The 20,149-nt window shown below is 32.9% G+C and overlaps 1 protein-coding gene across 1 annotated transcript in view; it reads right to left on the bottom strand.

The window, feature by feature from the left end:
- Positions 1–20,149, bottom strand: part of ROBO1 (roundabout guidance receptor 1) — a gene marked incomplete at its 5' end in the record, with an annotated part of 793,256 nt that overhangs the window by 73,453 nt on the left and 699,654 nt on the right. The window contains 2 exons of the mRNA XM_079704144.1: positions 6,311–6,482; positions 9,632–9,756. Coding sequence (XP_079560270.1) covers positions 6,311–6,482; positions 9,632–9,756 — 297 coding nt within the window. The remainder of the gene's footprint in view (positions 1–6,310; positions 6,483–9,631; positions 9,757–20,149) is intronic.

Below are 20,149 nucleotides of genomic sequence, written 5' to 3'. Positions count from 1 at the left end.
CCTGCTGATGCAGGGGACACTGGTTCATGCCCCGGTCCGGGAAGATCCCACATGCCGCAGAGCGGCTGGGCCCGTGAGCCATGCCCGCTGAGCCTGCACGTCCGGAGCCTGTGCTCCACAACAGGAGGGGCCACAACAGTGAGAGGCCTGCGTACCGCCAAAAAACAAACAAACAAAAAAAGACAGCTCTAAGAAATTGCCTGATTAAACAAAACTGGTTGCCAGAGTGACTAAATTTTGGATGCAACCATTTGCAAAGCTGGATGTGTCATGTTCAAAGTTTTATGCACCAAAGATTTTTCACAAGCTGGAGTCACACTTCAATTTGTCCCTCATTTATCATGCAATAATAGTTTTTGGCATTCAATCTGAGAAAAACAAGAAAGCAAGAAAGTGAAATCAGCAACTGTGCATTTTCACTCCACCCTTCCAATTCTCTTCCATCCTTGGTTGCTGGTGTGAAATCTGTTAATACCGTGGAGGTGTATTAGAAGGCTGGAGTTTGAAACTTGGCAGGAGTGTTTCAGATACTCCCTGGATGAAAAATATAAGCCAATAATTCCTTTGCTTAGAATTGTTTAATCTTTTCTACATTATCTGTTGAGTTTGGCTAAAATCAAATTAGAGGCACCTCCTGACAAGTATGAAAAAATAATGCTAAGTGTTTTAGTGCACTGGGGTTTTTATAAGACTCTACCACCTGTGTTCCCTTGATTATAAGAATGAACAAATATTTATTTCCAGATATTACTTGAATTAGTAACAGAGTGTTTCTTTATAACTGATTATAATAAAGTCCAGTAACAGAGTGGTTTACAATTCATAGTCTTGTTATATTTAGAAACAATCTAATATCTGGGGATTTATTCAACTTTCTATATCTTTAGAGTTCTTTGATATTTGCATCATATTTAGCTTCATCCTCACTTCCTTATCCTATCCTAACCCAGTTTAATGATGCTGTTTCTCTGTTATTGATTTCTTCCTGGTTAACACTGGGTAGTTTACAAAAATAAAACAAGAAAAGAGGACCAGGGTTGATTACCAGGCTACACCATCTGTCATGTGTCTTTAGGCAAGTTCCTTAAATTATCTAAGTCTCGGTTTTTTACCTGTAACATGAGTATAATAATTCTTGTTCTAACCAGCTCAGGGGATTGATATGAAGATATAAATGGAATAATAAATATTCGTGTACTTTGCTAATTGCAAAAAACTAAACAATTATATGAATTGTGATATCACAATTGATCCTTTTCTATAAAATAGTAATATGTAAATCAGAGGTAAAAAACTTCATTAAAGCAATTTTATGTTTTTAGGTAAAGACAATGAAACATTTTGGTGTTGTCACAGATTAGAATAAAATACTGATGAAATGTTCAAAGTTACCCAAATTAAAATGCATAGTACATTTAGCAGTCAACACTAAGTTTAGGATTTATGAGAAAAACTTCAAAAAGAGTCTAATATCTCACATTTGGATTATTAAAATTAATTATCAGGTAATAAAATAGGATGTGTAAGACACAGAAATATGATTTAAAGAAAGTAAGTGCATGGACTTTGTAATCAGAAGGACGTAGCGCTGTAAAAAGAAAATGTTCCATATTTGTGCTCTCCAATACAGAAGCCAAGAGCTTCAAGTGGCTACTGAGCACCTGAGTGTGGCTGGTGTGATTGAGGAACTGGATGTGTAGCTTTATTTAATTTTAAGTAATTTTGATTCAAATTTAAATAGCCTCATGTGGCAAGTGCCTACCATACTGGACAGTGCAAACTTTTGTTTTTGTTTTTCTGTTTTATTTTTAACATCTTTCTTGGAGTATAATTGCTTCACATTGGTGTTAGTTTCTCCTGTATAACAAAGTGAATCAGCTATACATATACATATATCCCTATATCTCCTCCCTCCTGCGTTTCCCCCCTCCCACCTTCCCTATCCCACCCCTCTAGGTGGACACAAAGCACTGAGCTGATCTCCCTGTGCCATGCAGCTGTTTCCCACCAGCTATCCATTTTACATTTGGTAGTGTCAAACTTTTGTTTTAAATCTCAGTTCTGCTAGTTAGTATCTGAAGGATCTGGTTATATCTTTTCACCATTCTCTGCCTCAGTTTCCTCATCTGTAAAATAAGAAGTCAGACTTGAAATTATTGAACTGTTTAAAGTTCTTAGCATAATGCCTGGCACAAAGGAGGCATTGAATAACTTTGCAAAAGCCAGGACATGGAAACAACCTAGGTATCCAATGACAGATGAATGGATAAAGAAGACGTGGTACATATATACAATAGAATATTACTCAGCCATAAAAAGGAACGAAATTGGGTCATTTGTAGATATGTGGATGGACCTACAGTCTGTCATACAGAGTGAAGTAAGCTAGAAAGAGAAAAACAAATATCGTATATCAATGCATATATGTGGGATCTAGAAGAATGGTACAGATGAACCTATTTGCAGGGCAGGAATAGAGATGTAGATGTAGAGAATGGACATGTGGACACAGTGAGGGAAGGGGAGGGTGGGACGAATTGGGAGATTAGGATTGACATGTATACACTACCATGCGTAAAACAGATAGCTAGTGGGAACATGCTATAAAGCACAGGAAGCTCAGCTTGGTGCTCTGTGATGACCTAGATGGGTGGGATGGGAGGGGTGGGAGGGAGGTCCAAGAGGGAGGGGGTATAGGTATACATATTGCTGATTGACTGCATTGTACAGCAGAAACTAACACAACATTGTAAAGCAATTATACTCCAATAAAAAAATAATTTCTTATTATAAGTATCAGTGTAGTGGTGATGGTGGTGGTAGTGGTACAGATATGAGTGTAACAGATGATATAACCCTATTAGAGCAGGGTTTATAAAAGTTTACCTAGTTTTCCACATGTTCAATGAAAGATTTAAAGACCCTAAAAAATGAGGGTATTTCATCAGAAGTAATATTTTTTGTCACCTCAAGAATAATAATCATAAAGTCTATGTTAATACATATAAAAATATTCATAAAATAATTTTATGTGAAAAAGAATACAGAATAACATACACACCCTGACTGGTTTAAGTATGTAAAATTCACATCTAAAAACCAGCAAACATCAGAGTCATATATCACAATTGCCATCAGTTTGTAAACATATCTCAAACACCTATGAGTTAGGCTGTAAACTGTTACCTCATTTCAGCAATTAGGGAGCTGAAACATTGAAAGTTCATGTGACTCGTCCAAATCAAAAAGTTAGTCATTGGTAAATAGCTAGTAATTAGAAAGTTAATGCTCTTTCCACTGTATATCAATAACTTTTGAGAGATTAATGCAAGTGATTTTAGATTTTATACATTGTTTAATCACCACTAACTACTTCTTACTTTCTAGTAATTAAGATACGAAACATTTTCAATTAAATAGGTTATATGAATTTCTATGTTCCTGTGTCAAACAGGATTTGGGGAAGGCCTCAGCTACAGAAAAACAACATTTCAAAGACAACTGCTACTCTACCATATTCTGTGTCTCATGTTTTATTCTGCCTTTGCCTTTGTTCTGTTTGCAAACAGTAAAGAAAGAAAGTCGAGAAACTAAAGTCAAATAGTTTCCAGAAAATACTCTGCCTATTACCTCTTCTCTTGACTTGACTTGGTAATATGTAAAAACTGATATTATCAGCACTCACAATAAGTACAGTTTACCTATGAAGAATGAGTCCATAGTTGTAAGTTGTTTGTACAATATTGATGGACTCCAAAATAAAGAAAACAAAACTAAAAATACAGTACCACCACAGCAAACACAAAACCACCTTAAATCTCCCCAGAGACTGTAAGATGAAACTTTTAGAAGTGAATTGGCTACTAGGGATGAATCCCAAATCCACAAATTTAGGAGTTTTGTTTTCATTTTAGTTTAGCAAAAGTTGACATGCTTGATCTATGCTCACAAATATAACCATTCATGATAAGGCCATGTCAAAAGGCACTTAGAAAGTTTTGCTTTCAATTATGAGAATAAGAAATATTTGAAAATATTTTATTATAGTTTTCTTTGGCCTTTTTTAATGTATATCCTTACATACAAGTTGCTTTATAAAGTTGCAATCATAAACATATGTACAAATCTATGTTCTACTTTTTCTATATATTGATTATATTAATCATTATCAAATTCATTACATGGTCTTCACAATCATCATTCAATAGCTCTAATGTATGTAAGAAACTGTAAACACATTTTAGGTCATTCTAACGTATTGGGGCAGTAGATATATAATATATATCATAGACAGTGTTAAGAGTGTGGACTTTTGAGTGAGACAATCTTAATTTTGAATTCTGACTTAACCAACAGCTAGCTGTTCAATCTTTCCTTCTTTGTTTCATTCACTTATTCAAAAAATATCCATTGAGAGTCTACCATGTGTCAGACCTTGGTGGATGCTGGGTATATATTTAACTTGATTGGACAGATAAATTCCCTAAATTGGAAGACTCAGATTGTTAAGATGTTAATTCTCCTTAAATTGTTCTATAATTTAAGTGGAATCAAAATTAAAATTCTGATTTTTTTTGTTTGTTTAGGATGTTAAAATGTGTGTGTGTATGTGTGTGTGTATGTGTGTATTATGTGTATGGAAATTGAAAAGTTGACTTTAAAATTTATTTTAAAATGTAGAGGACCTCTAATAGCCAACCCAAAACAAGAAAAACAAAGTTGGAGACTTACACTACTATAGTAAGTGTGTAAGACTTACTATAAAGCTATAATAATTAAGACCATACATACTTACATAAAGAAATTAATGGAATATAATAGAGAGAATAGAAGTAGGCCACTACATGTATGCTCATTTGAATTATGATTAAGATACCACTGCAATTCAGTGGGGAAAGGACTGTCTTTTCAATAAGTGATGCTGAAACAATTAGTATCCATATAAGGGAATAAAAGGAATTTTGACCCTTACTTTACACTATACACAAAAATTAATTCAAGATAGATTAAAAACTTAAATCTCAAAAGTACAAACAATAAAGATTCCAGAAAAAACACAGGAGAATATCCTCACAGTCTCAAGGTAGATTAGGGAACTAAAAGCACCACATATAAAAGAAAAAATAATACATTGGTCCTCATTAAAATTAGTTACTTAAGCCTTAAAATCATCATTAAGAGAATGACTGGGAAGAAATATTTATAACACATATATTGGACAAAGACTTGTATCTGGAATACATGAGAAAATGAAAAAAAAGAGAGAGAGAGAGAGAAATGAGTATATGCATCCATCAAAAGGCAAACAAGATAATTGAGTGCACATGCCCACCCATAGACTTATACAGAAATATTTAGCTTTATTAATAAAAGCCCTAAACTGAAAACAACCCATCAATAAAGGGTCCATAAATAAATTGTGAGCTATTTATACAATGGACTACTATACACCAACAAAAAAGAATGTATATATGTTTATTTTATGTATATATGTATATATACATATGTGTATACAGGTACTGTGCATTTTTTGAAAGTTCATTTTAAGGCACTTTGCTTTTATGAAAGACCTACATTAGTACGTGTGCCCACTAATCAAAATAAATCTGAAGTGGATTTTCATTTTTATGAAAAGAGGGAATTGCTTCTTCACTTGATGCCATTTCTTTGGCTTACAAAATGTTTCATAGGAATGCTGTACTTTCAGAGAGCAGGGAAACCTGTTATATACACATATGTATATATTTTTTATATATTTACGTGCTTACTTATAGTTTCTTTTCTTCTTACTACTCTCCATCTTATGGTTTGGAGATTTTCTCCATTACTGCATTTTTATAATATATTTGGCATTAATTAATCATGCTTAGAAGAGTTGATAAATAGAACAAAACCACATTACTAAGAAAAACTTACTCATCATGAATTGTGAGTTGGATTTGTCAACAATTCATCTTATCTCCTTAATACGGAGGAAAGAAAAAGGACGATATTTTACACTAAGAGATTTTAAAATAACTTCACATGTTCCAAAACATGGACACAGTCCACACACTAAAACTACTCAGTGTAAACTTTCCTTGTATAATTGCTAGGCTTTTATGAACGTAATTTGATGCTAGAAGTTTATAGTATAGCCAAGTTAAAATAAGAATGGTTTTACATTTAATCATTGTACTTTCATCCTTTTCATATTACACCAAAATTGCTGTAAGAAAGGATACAAAGTTGAAAATAAATGCATTTACTGGCACTCTCTTTAGACCCTAAGCCAAACTTGGATATTTTGAAATAAAATGTTCTACTTTACCATCGGTAACTTCCAAATATGCTTTTGTGATGATACTTCCGGCAACATTTAAAGTCTGGCAGATATAATAACCAACATCAGATCGCTGGACATTAGTAATAGTGAGGTCACCAGTCTGGGAGACTGAAAAACGGCTGGATGATTGTGGTGGCTGATATGAGAAAAGCAGATTCTAGAACCCAGAATTTGGGAGGAAAGAATAACAATAGGTTAGTTGCTAGTTTCCAACATGTTGGCATATATATACATATATTTACAAATAGATGTATAAACTTTTACACACACACAAACACACATACTTGTGTATGCAAATAAGCTAAATATCCTCTAACACATACCCAGATATAGATGTGCACACACATAAACATATAAATGCACAAGGTTTAATGATCTAGCCTTAAATAGGGTTATTTGAAAATTTAAATGAATTCTAAATATGGATATATGCCTTTATAATTTCAATTTCAAACAATACTAGATATAAAAGGATGTTAGATACCATTAGAATTAAAAGTTTTACATATTTAACCAAAACAAAGTCAAAAGCTTTGTTTCACATAGATGTGCCTATTAGGATTCTAAACCCTAGGTCTTTTAATGTATAAAAACAACATTAAAATTTAAACACATTCTGACAAATTAAGTTTAAGAATATCATTTAGGCACCATTATAACTATATTTGTTACCTGTCCATTATAAAAGTTCACTGATCTATCAAATTGTTAACAGTTTCTTGTTTTTCTGGTTAAATGGTGAGGATATCTATTATAAATTTTTAATCAAATACTGAATTTAAGAATTCATAATGGAGTTTTATTTTTGCAGAAAGTTATCTTAAAAACAAACTCAAGACAAAATGTGATGTTATTCTGTGGTACAAATTTCTCTCTATGAATCAAAATATCATGCTCATTGGAGAGAGTGCATATTTAATGTAAAAAACACATCATGTCATTGTTTTTCATGAAATAAAGAATATCAACATTTCTTCTAATCAAATAAATTTGCTACTTTTAAAAAGTTTAGGTGCCTTTTAACATTTGTCATTTACAAAGGCTTAACTACTATCGCATGGAAATGTGTCCAATGACAAAATTTTAGGGAACAGTGAGTTATATCATTAAATCAAACCAAACCAAATCAAAATTATTTCAAAGTTTGATTAGATGACAATGAATAATTTATTTAAATAACTAAATGAATCATTTAAATATTACTCTACTAAGAAGAACTGCTCGTGGATTTACTATTATCGCTACACAGGTATTCTTAATAATACACTTTCAATTCTTCCTGTTCTACTAAAATATTTTGTTTTTTTCTTGTCTTTAATTCGCTGTCAGCAAATTTAGTCCTTCGAGGCCAAATGAAATGTATTAGAACCAACTAAGTTATTAGAACTTAAATGACAGCCTCTGTACCATAGTCAAGTTGATATTTGCCTACCAAAGTGAAAATTATAGTGAACTTGATGGCATTGCATATAAATGATTAGTGAGTTCAGTCAGTAAACTACCTGTGTGCTATTTGTATGAACACAGTAGAAGCAAGATCATAAAGCAACACACCCAAGGTTGATTTAAGCAAAAAATAAAAGAGGTTAGGAAAAACTATCAAAAATGAATGAGAATAATTTTTTACAAGTATCAGAAACAAGTAAAGGGAAATGTGTACATTTACTGAAGAACTGAAGTCACTAAGAGATAAGAAAAAATTTGTGTTTTGGCCATCATCAAAAAATCTACAAACAATAAATGCTGGAGAGGATGTGGAGAAAAGGGAACCCTCCTGCACTGCTGGTGGGAATGTAAATTGATACAGCCACTATGGAGAACAGTATGGAGGTTCCTTAAAAAACTAAAAATAGAACTACCATACGACCCAGCAATCCCACTACTGGGCATATACCCTGAGAAAACCATAATTCTAAAAGAGTCATGTACCACAATGGTCATTGCAGCACTTTTTACAATAGCCAGGACATGGAAACAACCTAAGTGTCCATCGGCAGATGAATGGATAAAGAAGATGTGGCACGTTTATACAATGGAATATTACTCAGCCATAAAAAGAAAAGAAATTGAGTTATTTGTAGTGAGGTGGATGGACCTAGAGACTGTCATACAGAGTGAAGTAAGTCAAAAAGAGAAAAATAGATACCGAATGCTAACACATATATATGGAATCTAAAAAAGAAAAAAAACTGGTTCTGAAGAACCTAGGGACAGGACAGGAATAAATATGCAGACGTGGAGAATGGACTTGAGGACACAGGGAGGGGGAAGAGTAAGCTGGGACGAAGTGAGAGAGTGGCATGTACATATATACACTACCAAATGTGAAATAAATAGCTAGTGGGAAGCAGCTGCATAGCACAGGGAGATCAGCTCGGTGCTTTGTGTCCACCTAGAGGGGTGGGATAGGGAGGATGGGAGGGAGATGCAAGAGGGAGGGGATATGGGGATATATGTATACATATAGCTGATTCACTTTGTCATACAGTAGAAACTAACATACCATTGTAAAGCAATTATACTCCAATAAAGATGTTAAAAAAAATCTAAAAAAAAACTATTTTAAACTTTCCTATCATTTTTAAAGTGAAAGTGTTTCAAAATTCCCTCTTTAATAAGCTGAAGCCTAATAGTGAACTTAATTTTTAAGACCACAGATCTCTATATTCTAGGTTCAATATATATAGAAAATTCTGGTTTATAAAAATGTATAGAGAGTAGGACTTGGTAGCAAATGGTGACCACATATTACAGTTTTCAAAGAGTTAGAATATACTGAACTATATCCAATAGGACATCTATGTTAAAGAGACTTTCATATAGTTTGATGAATCTTTAACTGATAGAGATATGATAGATAAAACATAAAGAAGCAAAGAAGACACTTCAGATTCCTGGTGCTTTCAGAAAAATTGCACTGACTAATTATCATCTTTCTTTTAAATGTGTGTAAATCTCTTTTAACATATAATTACAAATCTCTGAATAATAAAAGTTATAACTAATAAGTTGAGAAAAAAGTAGTTTTAAAAAAATGTGGCTTAATTGGAAATAAAGGTAAATTTTATACGATAAAACAATTACTATTCTACATACCACCCTGTGTACCAAAACTAGGCAGGGAAAGTTTGAGAATTAAAACAAGGTAGGAAATTTTGTGTTTTCTTTTATTGCTGAAATGATTAGGTTACACAGAGATTTCTCAGTTCTCTTAAAGCGACAGCTATGTGACTAAATAATTTGTTGCTTTTTGTTATATATCTGGCACTCATCTTTACTGATTGAAATATTAGAACAAAGTCATACCTGACTCCCCTCTCTCCTCCAGAAGATAGCTGGTTGAGGATTTCCAGTTGCTTCACACTGGAAAGTTACAGTTCGTCCCAAGGCAACAACCTGGTCACGGGGTTTCACAACAAAATGTGGAGGTTCTGAAGGAGATGAAACAAATTACCCTGAATCAAAAGCATGGAGTCATTGTCCTATTTGAGACAATTTGCTGATATCCCAAGTGCTGCTGTTATTTTATACCAGTTGTTATGTACTCTATAGATATACATAATGTATAAATTATCATCCTTAACCTAAATGAAGCTAAATTAAGTGTACATTCATAGAGTGGAATCGTGTAGTTCTGTAAAGAGGTTTTTTTCTTTTTAATTACTTGACCTTCTAAGATTAACTACCTTATTAAAAAGAATTCTTGAACTACAATTTGACCCTTTACATTCAACGTATGCCTGAAATTCGTATGAATAAATATATTTTCTTATTTAGAGCTGCTTAAAGGTGCATGGATGTTAATCACAGACACAAGGACCTCCTGATGTAGGTAGGCCCTAAAATTAATTTAACTTAAAAGCTCCTGAAATGCTACCATGGAAATTATAACCATTTAAAATCTTCAGTCCAATTACTTGGATAGAAATGAATTTAAAGCAATAGTGGAGTCGAATGCCTCTTTCATTTACATAGGCAAGGGCATGTTCAAACAGAATATATATGGAAATGAGGGCAAATTTGAAACATCTGCTCATCCTGACATTATAAATACTGCCAGCTTTGCCCAAACTGTTTGATTTATACAGACTTAAATGGCCACTTCATCCAGCAGTAAATAGAGTGTCAGAAAATTGTGTCAGTTACATTGAAAACAATGGCAGCTGAAAACATGAGGTGTGCTGATGGGGTCACTCGCTGAAAAAAAAATTTAAAAAGCTTGTTTTGGGGCTGTGCTTTATGATTGGAAAAAATGTGCACTGAACGTAAGTCTTTCTACCTACTGTTTACACTTTTCAAATTCATTTGTTATCAGCTGTCTGAAACGCCTAATTATTCTCCTTTCTTGTCTCAGATCAAATTGAAGTGAACGTTTCAAGCCAGACATTTAACAGTTTATACAGGATAATCCACTTTTTAAGACTGTTCCATTATTTCTAACCTTTTCCTTAAAAAGTACTTTTAGTTACTTATGTCAGTCACTTAGGATAACTGCTTAAAGTGAATATGAATCAAAAAGTATGTTCAGATTATGTCCACAAGTGCTACTTCTCTGCTCATGAGAATATGACTTCTTTGTCAATGAAGATGAGTATTTGAAAGGGTACATTTTTCTCTTGCTAAATATTTTCTGGTCAATTGTATCTGAGACATATATACAAATATTTATGATATATAATATATAAGTTTATCAACTTTACACATTTGTATGTATACACATATATACATGTGTGTAAAGTGGAATATAAAACCCTTTTAAAAAAGGAGATATGTAAAACAACTTGCATGGTCACAAAACTGAAGAAAGCAATTAGATCTCCTAACTTCTAGATTAGTGTGCTTTCTTCTATACTCCCTTTTTATTTTTAATTGAGGTTTAGTAGAAATTATACCATTTGACTAGAAAATTATAGGAGACCTGAAAAATCAGGTCAAATGCCTTCAAATGTCCTGTAACTTCTAGGGAAGAAAATACAAAGTTAGGAGAATAAGTTTAGGTTCAATTTTGTAATGCTGACGCTCTAGCTTATAAGTTTTTTAAACTCTGATTGTAATTGACTGGTTTACTCATGAATTTGGCAAGCACTATCATTATCCAGGTATAATAACAGGCGTGTGCATCATTGCCTGAGGATTTTCCTCCACACACATCCATACAGGAGCGTTTGATTCCTTAGTTAAGGGTTGGAATAACTGACATAGAAATCAGACCAAGAAATTGAAAGGACTGATTGGATAATAAACCAAATCCAGAAGAGAGTTTGGTTTGTTTCAATGAAAGAAAACCAAATGATTAATTAAGTGAATGGGAAAATATGACTTTCCAATATATGCAGGAAATTTGAGTAGGAAAATCTAAATGTTCAAATCACTTAGACAAGTAAAAACTTCGGGTGGTCTCTTTTCTAAATCTCAGAACCCTGTCTAATAACATGTGCCAGAATCCATGTTTCTTTTATAAAACGCCAGCTCTCCTCAAACCTCAAAGACGTATGTGGGAACAAGGGATACAAACCCTTATGCAAACTACATTTATCCTGCAGCAATCCTTCCACACAGGATATTTGCCTGGAAATGAATTTACTATATCTTATAGGCATATCCTCCAGCCAACAGCAACAATGACATCAGCCACGAGGCATGTCTTAGAAAAAATCCTTTCCTACATGTATGTTAAATATTAGATATAGACATATGTCTAAGAAAAAATTTAAATGGATTAAATATGCCTTTTTCAATCTTCTATCATCATCACTTATCTATTTAGATTGAGAAGGCCAATCACCATATGCATCTGATGTTCATGATAAAATGTTGGACTATTTTTCAAGGGCTACAATATTTAAACTTGCCATAATTAAAAACACATAATCATGTTACTAATATGATGTTCAGTGTTGAAAATATAGAAAATTAGATAAGCAAAGAAAAGCTACCTATAATTCAGCCATGCGAATTGTACCATATTGTTTTAAAATATTCTCCTACAGTATCACTTGAATGACTGTTTAAATGGTCTAAATACAAATTACCTTAATTATTTAACTAATCTATTGTCTTTAAATTTAGATTGTTGCTAATTCCCTCGTTAAACACAATGGTGAGATTTACATCCCTCTCAATTTTATTCAAGTTTATTTCAACTGAAACTCTCTCTGATTGGACACTTTCCTCCCAAACCTCACAAACACTGAACATTAACATCCTTGACAAACTTAGAATAGAATCTCCTCTTAATTGGCACTTTTATATTAGTGAGGTTAAACATTTATATTCACATTACCTTGTCATTGATATCCTGTTTGTTGTGGATATTGTGTTCTTGCGCTTAACTTTTTTAAAAAATTTATTTTATTGAAGTATGGTTGATTTACAATTTTGTGTTAATTTCTACTATACAGTAAAGTTGTCCAGTTATACATAGATATACATTCTTTTTCATATTATTTTCCATTATGGTTTATCCCAGGTATTGAATACAGTTCCCTGTGCTATACAGTATTCCCCTTCTAAATAAAAAGGCAGGGTATGGGTTATGGGTCATAAGGGCTGGAATGTTAGAAAAGATTAAAAACCTTCTATCTCAATGGTGTACAAACTTTTTTGTCTTCTTAAGCCATGAAACTTCTCCTCCAAACAAATTCTTCCTCAAAGATCTAATTCCTAAATAGATAACAGCTTGGGGACAGGAGAGGGGGTTCCACGAAGTGGCTTCTGAAGCCATTTCTGGGGGTCCCTCTACTTTAGGTAGTGGTTCAGATAACATCAGCCTAATCCAAACACTGCCTTTTAAATTGTGCTTAACTTTTTGATTTCTAAGAACTAAGGATAAGCTAAAATTTTATCTACTTCTCAAAAATGTTGTAGATATATTTTTCCATTTATTAAAAGTCTTTCTAATCTAGTTAGGCATTTTTGTTGTTCTATCAATGAAATTATATAATATAGATTACATAATACATATGAAATTATATTATATAAATATTCACTCTATTTTCATCCTGTATTTTGCTTTTATTAAATTTTAACCCATCTATATTTTTGCATATATAGAAAGCTATTTTCTTCTAATAGCTCATTATTGCATCACCATTATTGAACAATCCATCCTCTTATCCGTATTAGTACGAAATGACATGTTTATAATATGTGTATAGCTTTTTAACTTAAAACATAAGAGAGATTCTTTTAGGGTCAAAATTATTCCCTGGAACACCATACAAAATTCTCCAAAAATGGTGCTCCAGCGTCCTTAAAGTATGTGAATGGACCTTCTCCAAAGTACTGATCATGAAAGTACTTAGAAACCTTTATTTATATGAGGACAAATTGTTCATCAAAGCAAACTTTGATAAATTTTAGACACATCATGTGGTTATTTCTTACATAAAATGAAATGATTCTGACACATAGAAATGAAAATGAGTGCAAATAGCCCTAAGTGCAAGGTTATTCACCAGCAGGACTTTTAATGACTATTATTGAATAACAGTTACAAAAAGACAGACATGGATTCATAAAAGTATTTTGGATCCCCCAAACCCAAACTGTCCTCTGGGCACCTATTTTTCTTCTTTTGTTTATCTTGTGAGATATAAATTGAAATAGTACTTAATCAAGATAAAGACCTATCACTTATTTTATCACTCATTTAAAAAGAGAAAAAATAAAAGGATGCAAATCACACATCATTTAATAAGACATAAAGTTAGCAACCCCATTACCTTTACTCTTTGTCACAGTTACCCATACTTCCTGCAGACTTTATTCTGTGCAGTCTGTCTTTGTGGCCAATGACAAGTGAAACATGGAGGCTGATTGGTTGAAGGACATGGAAGGGTATGGATGGAAAGGGGAAGAGAAGTTCCAGTCACAGTGACACGATGATTAGAAGATGGCCAATAAAATGTCAACTTACCAGACCCAACTAAAACAAAACAAAAAAAGAAAACATGGAATAAATAAAAATAAACAGAAAATGAAACAGAAAAAGTAATAAGATTTGACTTAACAATGATCGTCCTTTTAAAATAAAATGAAGAACACATTAATATTTGGATACATGGCTCATACTGTCCATGAATGAATATTTGTTAGCATTTCCAGCATCATCATAAATCATTTAAGAAAAATAGAAATGAATCTTAAAATCTCTACTTTGATTAAATGGCAGAGCTACAATGAATGATAGCTATGAAATTATATAACACTTTTCAATGACTTTACATTTTGCTACCAGGATTAGATAAGTATATATGTAGTGGGTTTAAAAAACACACTATAAATCTTAACTGCTAATGCTACATAGAATAGAAATCAAGCACCTTAATCAAAGATAAAGAAGTATTAAATCCTGTAACTCCACCATCAGATTAATTTTAAAAGGTTCATGCTGCCAATGATATTCTATTAAACCCATGCTTCTCATACTTGAATAAGCATAAGAATCACCCTAAGATCTGGTTAAAATACAGGTTATGATTGTATAGGTCAGAAGCGTGACCAGGGATTTTGCAGAACCTAGGTGCTGCTGGTACAGGCCCATAGGTTGAGTAACACGGTTAAAAAAAGGTATTATATTTGAATTTTTGCTTTTTTTTTTTTTTTTTTTTTGCGGTACACGGGCCTCTCACTGTTGTGGCCTCTCCCGCTGCGGAGCACAGGCTCCGGACGCGCAGGCTCAGCGGCCATGGCTCACGGACCCAGCCGCTCCACGGCATGTGGGATCCTCCCAGACTGGAGCACGAACCCGTGTCCCCTGCATTGGCAGGCGGACTCTCAACCACTGCGCCACCAGGGAAGCCCATGAATTTTTGCATATTTTTAATTGAGAAAACACACAGGAAAAATGTAAACACATTATGGAAACAGAGAAAACTTTATAACACTATCTAATAAAGTTATAATCACATTACCTGTTTTCAATGCTGAAACATTGGGTATTTTAACATAGAAAGCTCAAGTATTACATATTTAAAATACTGGAAAGCAATTGTTTTGCTCTTTTAGAAACAAAGGTAATTACTGTCAAATGCAGAGCTTTTTCGTAATAGCCCAGTAGACATCCACAATATATTCTACTCAAATAAATAATGTCCATGTCTTTCAGCAAGTCACAACTAATTAGACTTGATATACATTCCGGTACTTTAAATAAATGAACTATGCCAAGCACTGCTGCTGTGAAATGGTAGTTTTAAAATAGAGAGAGGAGTTCTCTTGCATATTGTTACCACATATGCAAAATTTAAAGGTAATTCAGAAGCACATTTTAACTCACACGTTCCCTTTAATGTGAGTGAAATAAATTGTCTACTTTCACTCTAAGGTAAAAACTCTAAGCATAATTTTTCAATCACGCAGGCAAGAAAAGTTAAAAAAAAGCACACTCTCATTTGCTCAGGCATAATGTTTATCGTAGCATAACTATGCTATCCAGATTTGAAAACAAACAGAGGATGGGACTTGCTTCCATTTCTCATAACCTTAAAGATGATGTCTTTTAAATGACAGGAAGAAATGTTCAGAAACTACAAGAGAGAGAACCTGACAACTGTAGCAACAGAACTTTGCTTTGAGAAAACAAAAATTCATAAAATTATCTTTGGGGTAATCTGAAAATAAATTTGATCGCATTAGACTGATGCAGTTAAAATCAAGCCTTATTTGAAGTCAGGAGATCAGAGGAATGATTCCTAAATAGTTTCTAGTCATGTATTTTCAGTAATGTAAAATTTCTTAAACAGTTTCAAAAATATTTAACATGTTAGAAACCAAAAAAATCACTGGGAAGCAGCTCATTTAAAATTTTAAAAAGCACTTTTCCCTTGCCTATAGGTTTTACCAGCAATTAAACCATAGCAGTTGAATCTTTTAATTAGAATCCAGTGTGTTTAAGAATGTTAGGCTAATGCATTTGCATATCACATCAATGACAATTGATAACTGTAAGGTTTTTCATAGTCTATTAAGGACCCTAAAACTTATCTAAAACAACATCTAACACAGAAGCTCCTAAAACATCAGAGGTTTTTGAGAGGACCCTATCTTGAATGATCATTTAAGCTTTTAACAACCATGATTATCAGGAAGTGATTCTTCTTATCTAAATGAGAACCTGTCCATCACAATTTCATTTGTTCGAGTTTCAATAAACAAATAAATGCCATTTATACCCTCCAAATAAAATCCTTTTTCTCATTTGAAGAAAATTATCATCCCAAAATTTCTTTTCTGGAGAATAAATGATAGAAATTTCTTTAAGTTTTTCTCAGATTTCCCCTTTCTCTGTATTTCTCTCAGGGTCAGGTCAAAGGATTTTTTTTTTCCATACAAAAAGCAGAGATCTTCTACACAACAGGCAGTGCCTATTATTGTCCAGTTGGGAAAGTCCAGAAAGAATTAGAAAAAACAAGAGTCATTTGTATCCTGTTCATTCATTATCCTCTAAAGCTCCTGGTTTATGGGCTGCTTCACTCCCACCCTCCACATAACTCGTCTCATCTTTTTTTTCTGCTTTAAAGACTGGGAGCACCTCTACCCCAGCTCCCCTTTCTCCCTAAGAAAGACGAAAAGCCTGTCTGTTTCTATCTCTAATAAAACAATAAAACAATAAAATGTTACCTCTGGAAGTGACCTTAGAACTTATCAGTCTAACCCTATCTTTTTGCATGAGAAAATGGAGAACCTAAATTGTTAAATAACTTTCTCAAGGTCACAGATGACTAACCAAAGGCTGTCTTCCAGGTCTCTCGACTAAATCCATGTCTGTACAAATTTCCCTACTAGTTAATCAGTTTGGGGAGAACTATATGCAATAGGACACAGAATCTATTTGATTTTACATTTAAACTATCATAAACTGTTTAGTCTAAAATCATTACTACCTACACATAAAAATAGTTTTAAAGAATTCCTCATAACATTAAAAATCTTTAAAGAATATTTAGCTAGAGTTTTAAAAAGACATGGGAAACTAACAGGTGAGAAGAAAACAGACTTAAAGGCTCTTACAAAGTTCACCTTTTTGGGAAAAAATGTAATGCAATCATTTCTTAAGGGTGAACCAATTTTAATCATTTCTTGTCTTGTACTCAGTATAAATTGAATAAAATACTACTCTTTTGAAGCATGAGAATAATATCTTAACAAAAATACTTTTTAAGGTAAATGTGTCAAATAGGAAGGTAAAAAAAACTTAAAAAATAAATATATATTTTAAAGAGGAAAACCTTGCTAGTTTTTCTTTCTTTTTTTAACATTGCAACATTGTGCAGATTACAATCCATCTCCAGGAACAGCTTTAAATTTCCTTATGTTGGAGGGAGTTTGGAAAGGCGTGAGGGATTAGAGAATTTGCCACAAAGTTGAGTTTGTATACAAAGCATACTGTTTTCACCTAGATTTTATTTTCTTGGGGTTGGGTGGGGGAGGAAGAGAAGTTAATCAAAGTCTAAATGTATGTATATATATATATATATATATATATATATATATATATATATATAAAATACATATATATAATACACGTTAATTATATAATTTTATAAAACCCTGGTTCTCTTTTGAGTCTAAAAAAGAAAAAGAATAGCTTTCTTCCAAATATTTGGAGATATACAAACATTATACACTTGACTAACAGTTTTTAGAAAAAGAACTGTTCAAAAAGTTTGGGAGAATTTAGCCTCTTTTTCTCTCTCTGTCTCTCTCTGTCTCTCTCACAAACACACACACATACATACACTTAGAATAAGAGATTTCCTTCCTCACTTGAATGTGCCATCAAAGGGCTCCAGATTATCTAATTAGTTTGAAATCTTTTGTGTTCTAAGAATGTACATTGTTCAGACAATAATTTCTAGGTATAAATGAGAAGAAGCTAAGAGAGAAAAGAAACAAAAATGAAAATAAGGAAGCAAAGAAGGAAAGAAGGGAGGGAGGGAGGAAGGGAGAAAGAAAAACTCATTTTTTCTATCTGCTTGTCATATTCAGGAGACATGAGTCAGAAAGATGATAAATGTTTGAAAAAATTATACAGAAGCTGGAGGAAAAGGCTTTTTTTTTTTTTTTTGGTCTGAGAAAATAAGTTAGCTGGACAGATACTTAAGAAGTCTTCAGATTATGTCTAATAAATACAGGGACCAGCCAATCTTAATAACTACTTAGGCCAGAAGAGAAGATAATGGGCCTAAATAATAGCATGAACGACTTAGGAAAAGTATAGAAAAGAAGCAGTTAACAGTAAAGGTCACTGAACCATGAATTGGTTGCCAACTGTGATGTCTCTAGAGGTCTTTAAAAATGGGATTTATTTCCATTTGGCCACAACAGTTTAGCTATATAACGCTGTCTGGTAAAGGAACAGAGTAGCTGACTCTTAAAGTGCTTTCTACGCTATGATTTTAAGACTATGGAAATTCAGAGGTAAAGCAAGACAACAGATATACCCCTCTGCTTCCAATATTTTTCCTTCAGATTATGTATACCCAAATGTATACTCTAGTAGAAAACGTCCTGGAAAATATTCTTTTCAGTTAATATTACCTAAAGTTGATGAAGTACTTTATACACATAGCTCATATGATAAATCCAGGAGATAGAAGAAAATTCCAAGAAAGTAAAATATTTGCATGATTAGACAACATTAAAATTACAATTTTGTTATTTCCACATTGAAATCTCAATTTTTGAAACATAGTGGCAAAAACATTTGAGTTTATCCTTACAAATTAAAGTACTGAGATTCTTCACTATTAGCAATGGGCTATACAATTATTTGTACTGTGATGACAGAAGATTTCACAGTATTTGGGTCTAAAATAATTTAAGTATTCTAAACTCTTAGAATGGCCCTACAGAATATTTCATAGTTAAGCAAATTTACAAACAGTAGGACCAATCCTACTAGCAAATATCAGAGAACGGCAGCTTTCTTAAACGGGCTACAAATGAAATCACCCTGACTATGGAATTCTTCTGCTAATTCATAGATATTCATTTTCATTATTAGTAGCTAAATTGTAGTGAATCCCTAAATTGATGTGATTTTTTTCATTCTCATACACAGTGCTTTTTGAACAGCAGGGCTCAATTAACAAATCTGACAGACTAGAATTGTAAATACCACATTCCAGAAGAATATGAATGGAGTAAAGTAATGAGTTACAAGATTTTTTTGAGAAGAAACACATTTTTATTAAAACAGAGGAACACTCAAATTTTTAAGTAGTGAAGTATCTACATTTGAACTGACAAATCCTAGTCACTGTTACACCAGAGAAATTATATGCATAGATACTCATGAATGATAATATCTCTAACAATTAAAAACTCTCAAGATATTTTAAAACTAGGTATGATTTCTTTTTAGAGAAAAGATTGAGTTTAACATAAAAGCCTGTCATTACATCTTTCAACTTTTCAGACATAAAAATAGAGTGATTAAGAGGAACATTTTTAGAATATATTTAATGGATACATAAAATACCATGAACTTTTCCCCTCCACTCAAATATCTCACTTTATTCTTTATATCAGTGGTTCTGGAGACAATTCTGATTGTCACAACTGAAGGGGGGGTGTTTCCGGCATCTACTAGGCAGAGGTCAGGAATGCTGATAAACATCCTACAACGCACAAGACAGCTTCCCACAACAAAGCATGATCCAACCCAAAATGTCAATAGTGCCAGGAATGAGAAACCTTGCTATCTACACAAAATACCTTGCACTATGCCTGACACATTACAGGTACTCAGAAAAAGTTAACATTCTTCTTTTCCTTCTGCTTCTACAAATGTCCCCACTGTCCCCCAAAGCAGGTTTT

Source organism: Hyperoodon ampullatus (assembly GCF_949752795.1).
Source record: "Hyperoodon ampullatus genome assembly, chromosome: 5".
Classification (NCBI taxonomy): Eukaryota; Metazoa; Chordata; class Mammalia; order Artiodactyla; family Ziphiidae; genus Hyperoodon; species Hyperoodon ampullatus.
This window is presented reverse-complemented; position numbering and strand designations above follow the sequence as displayed.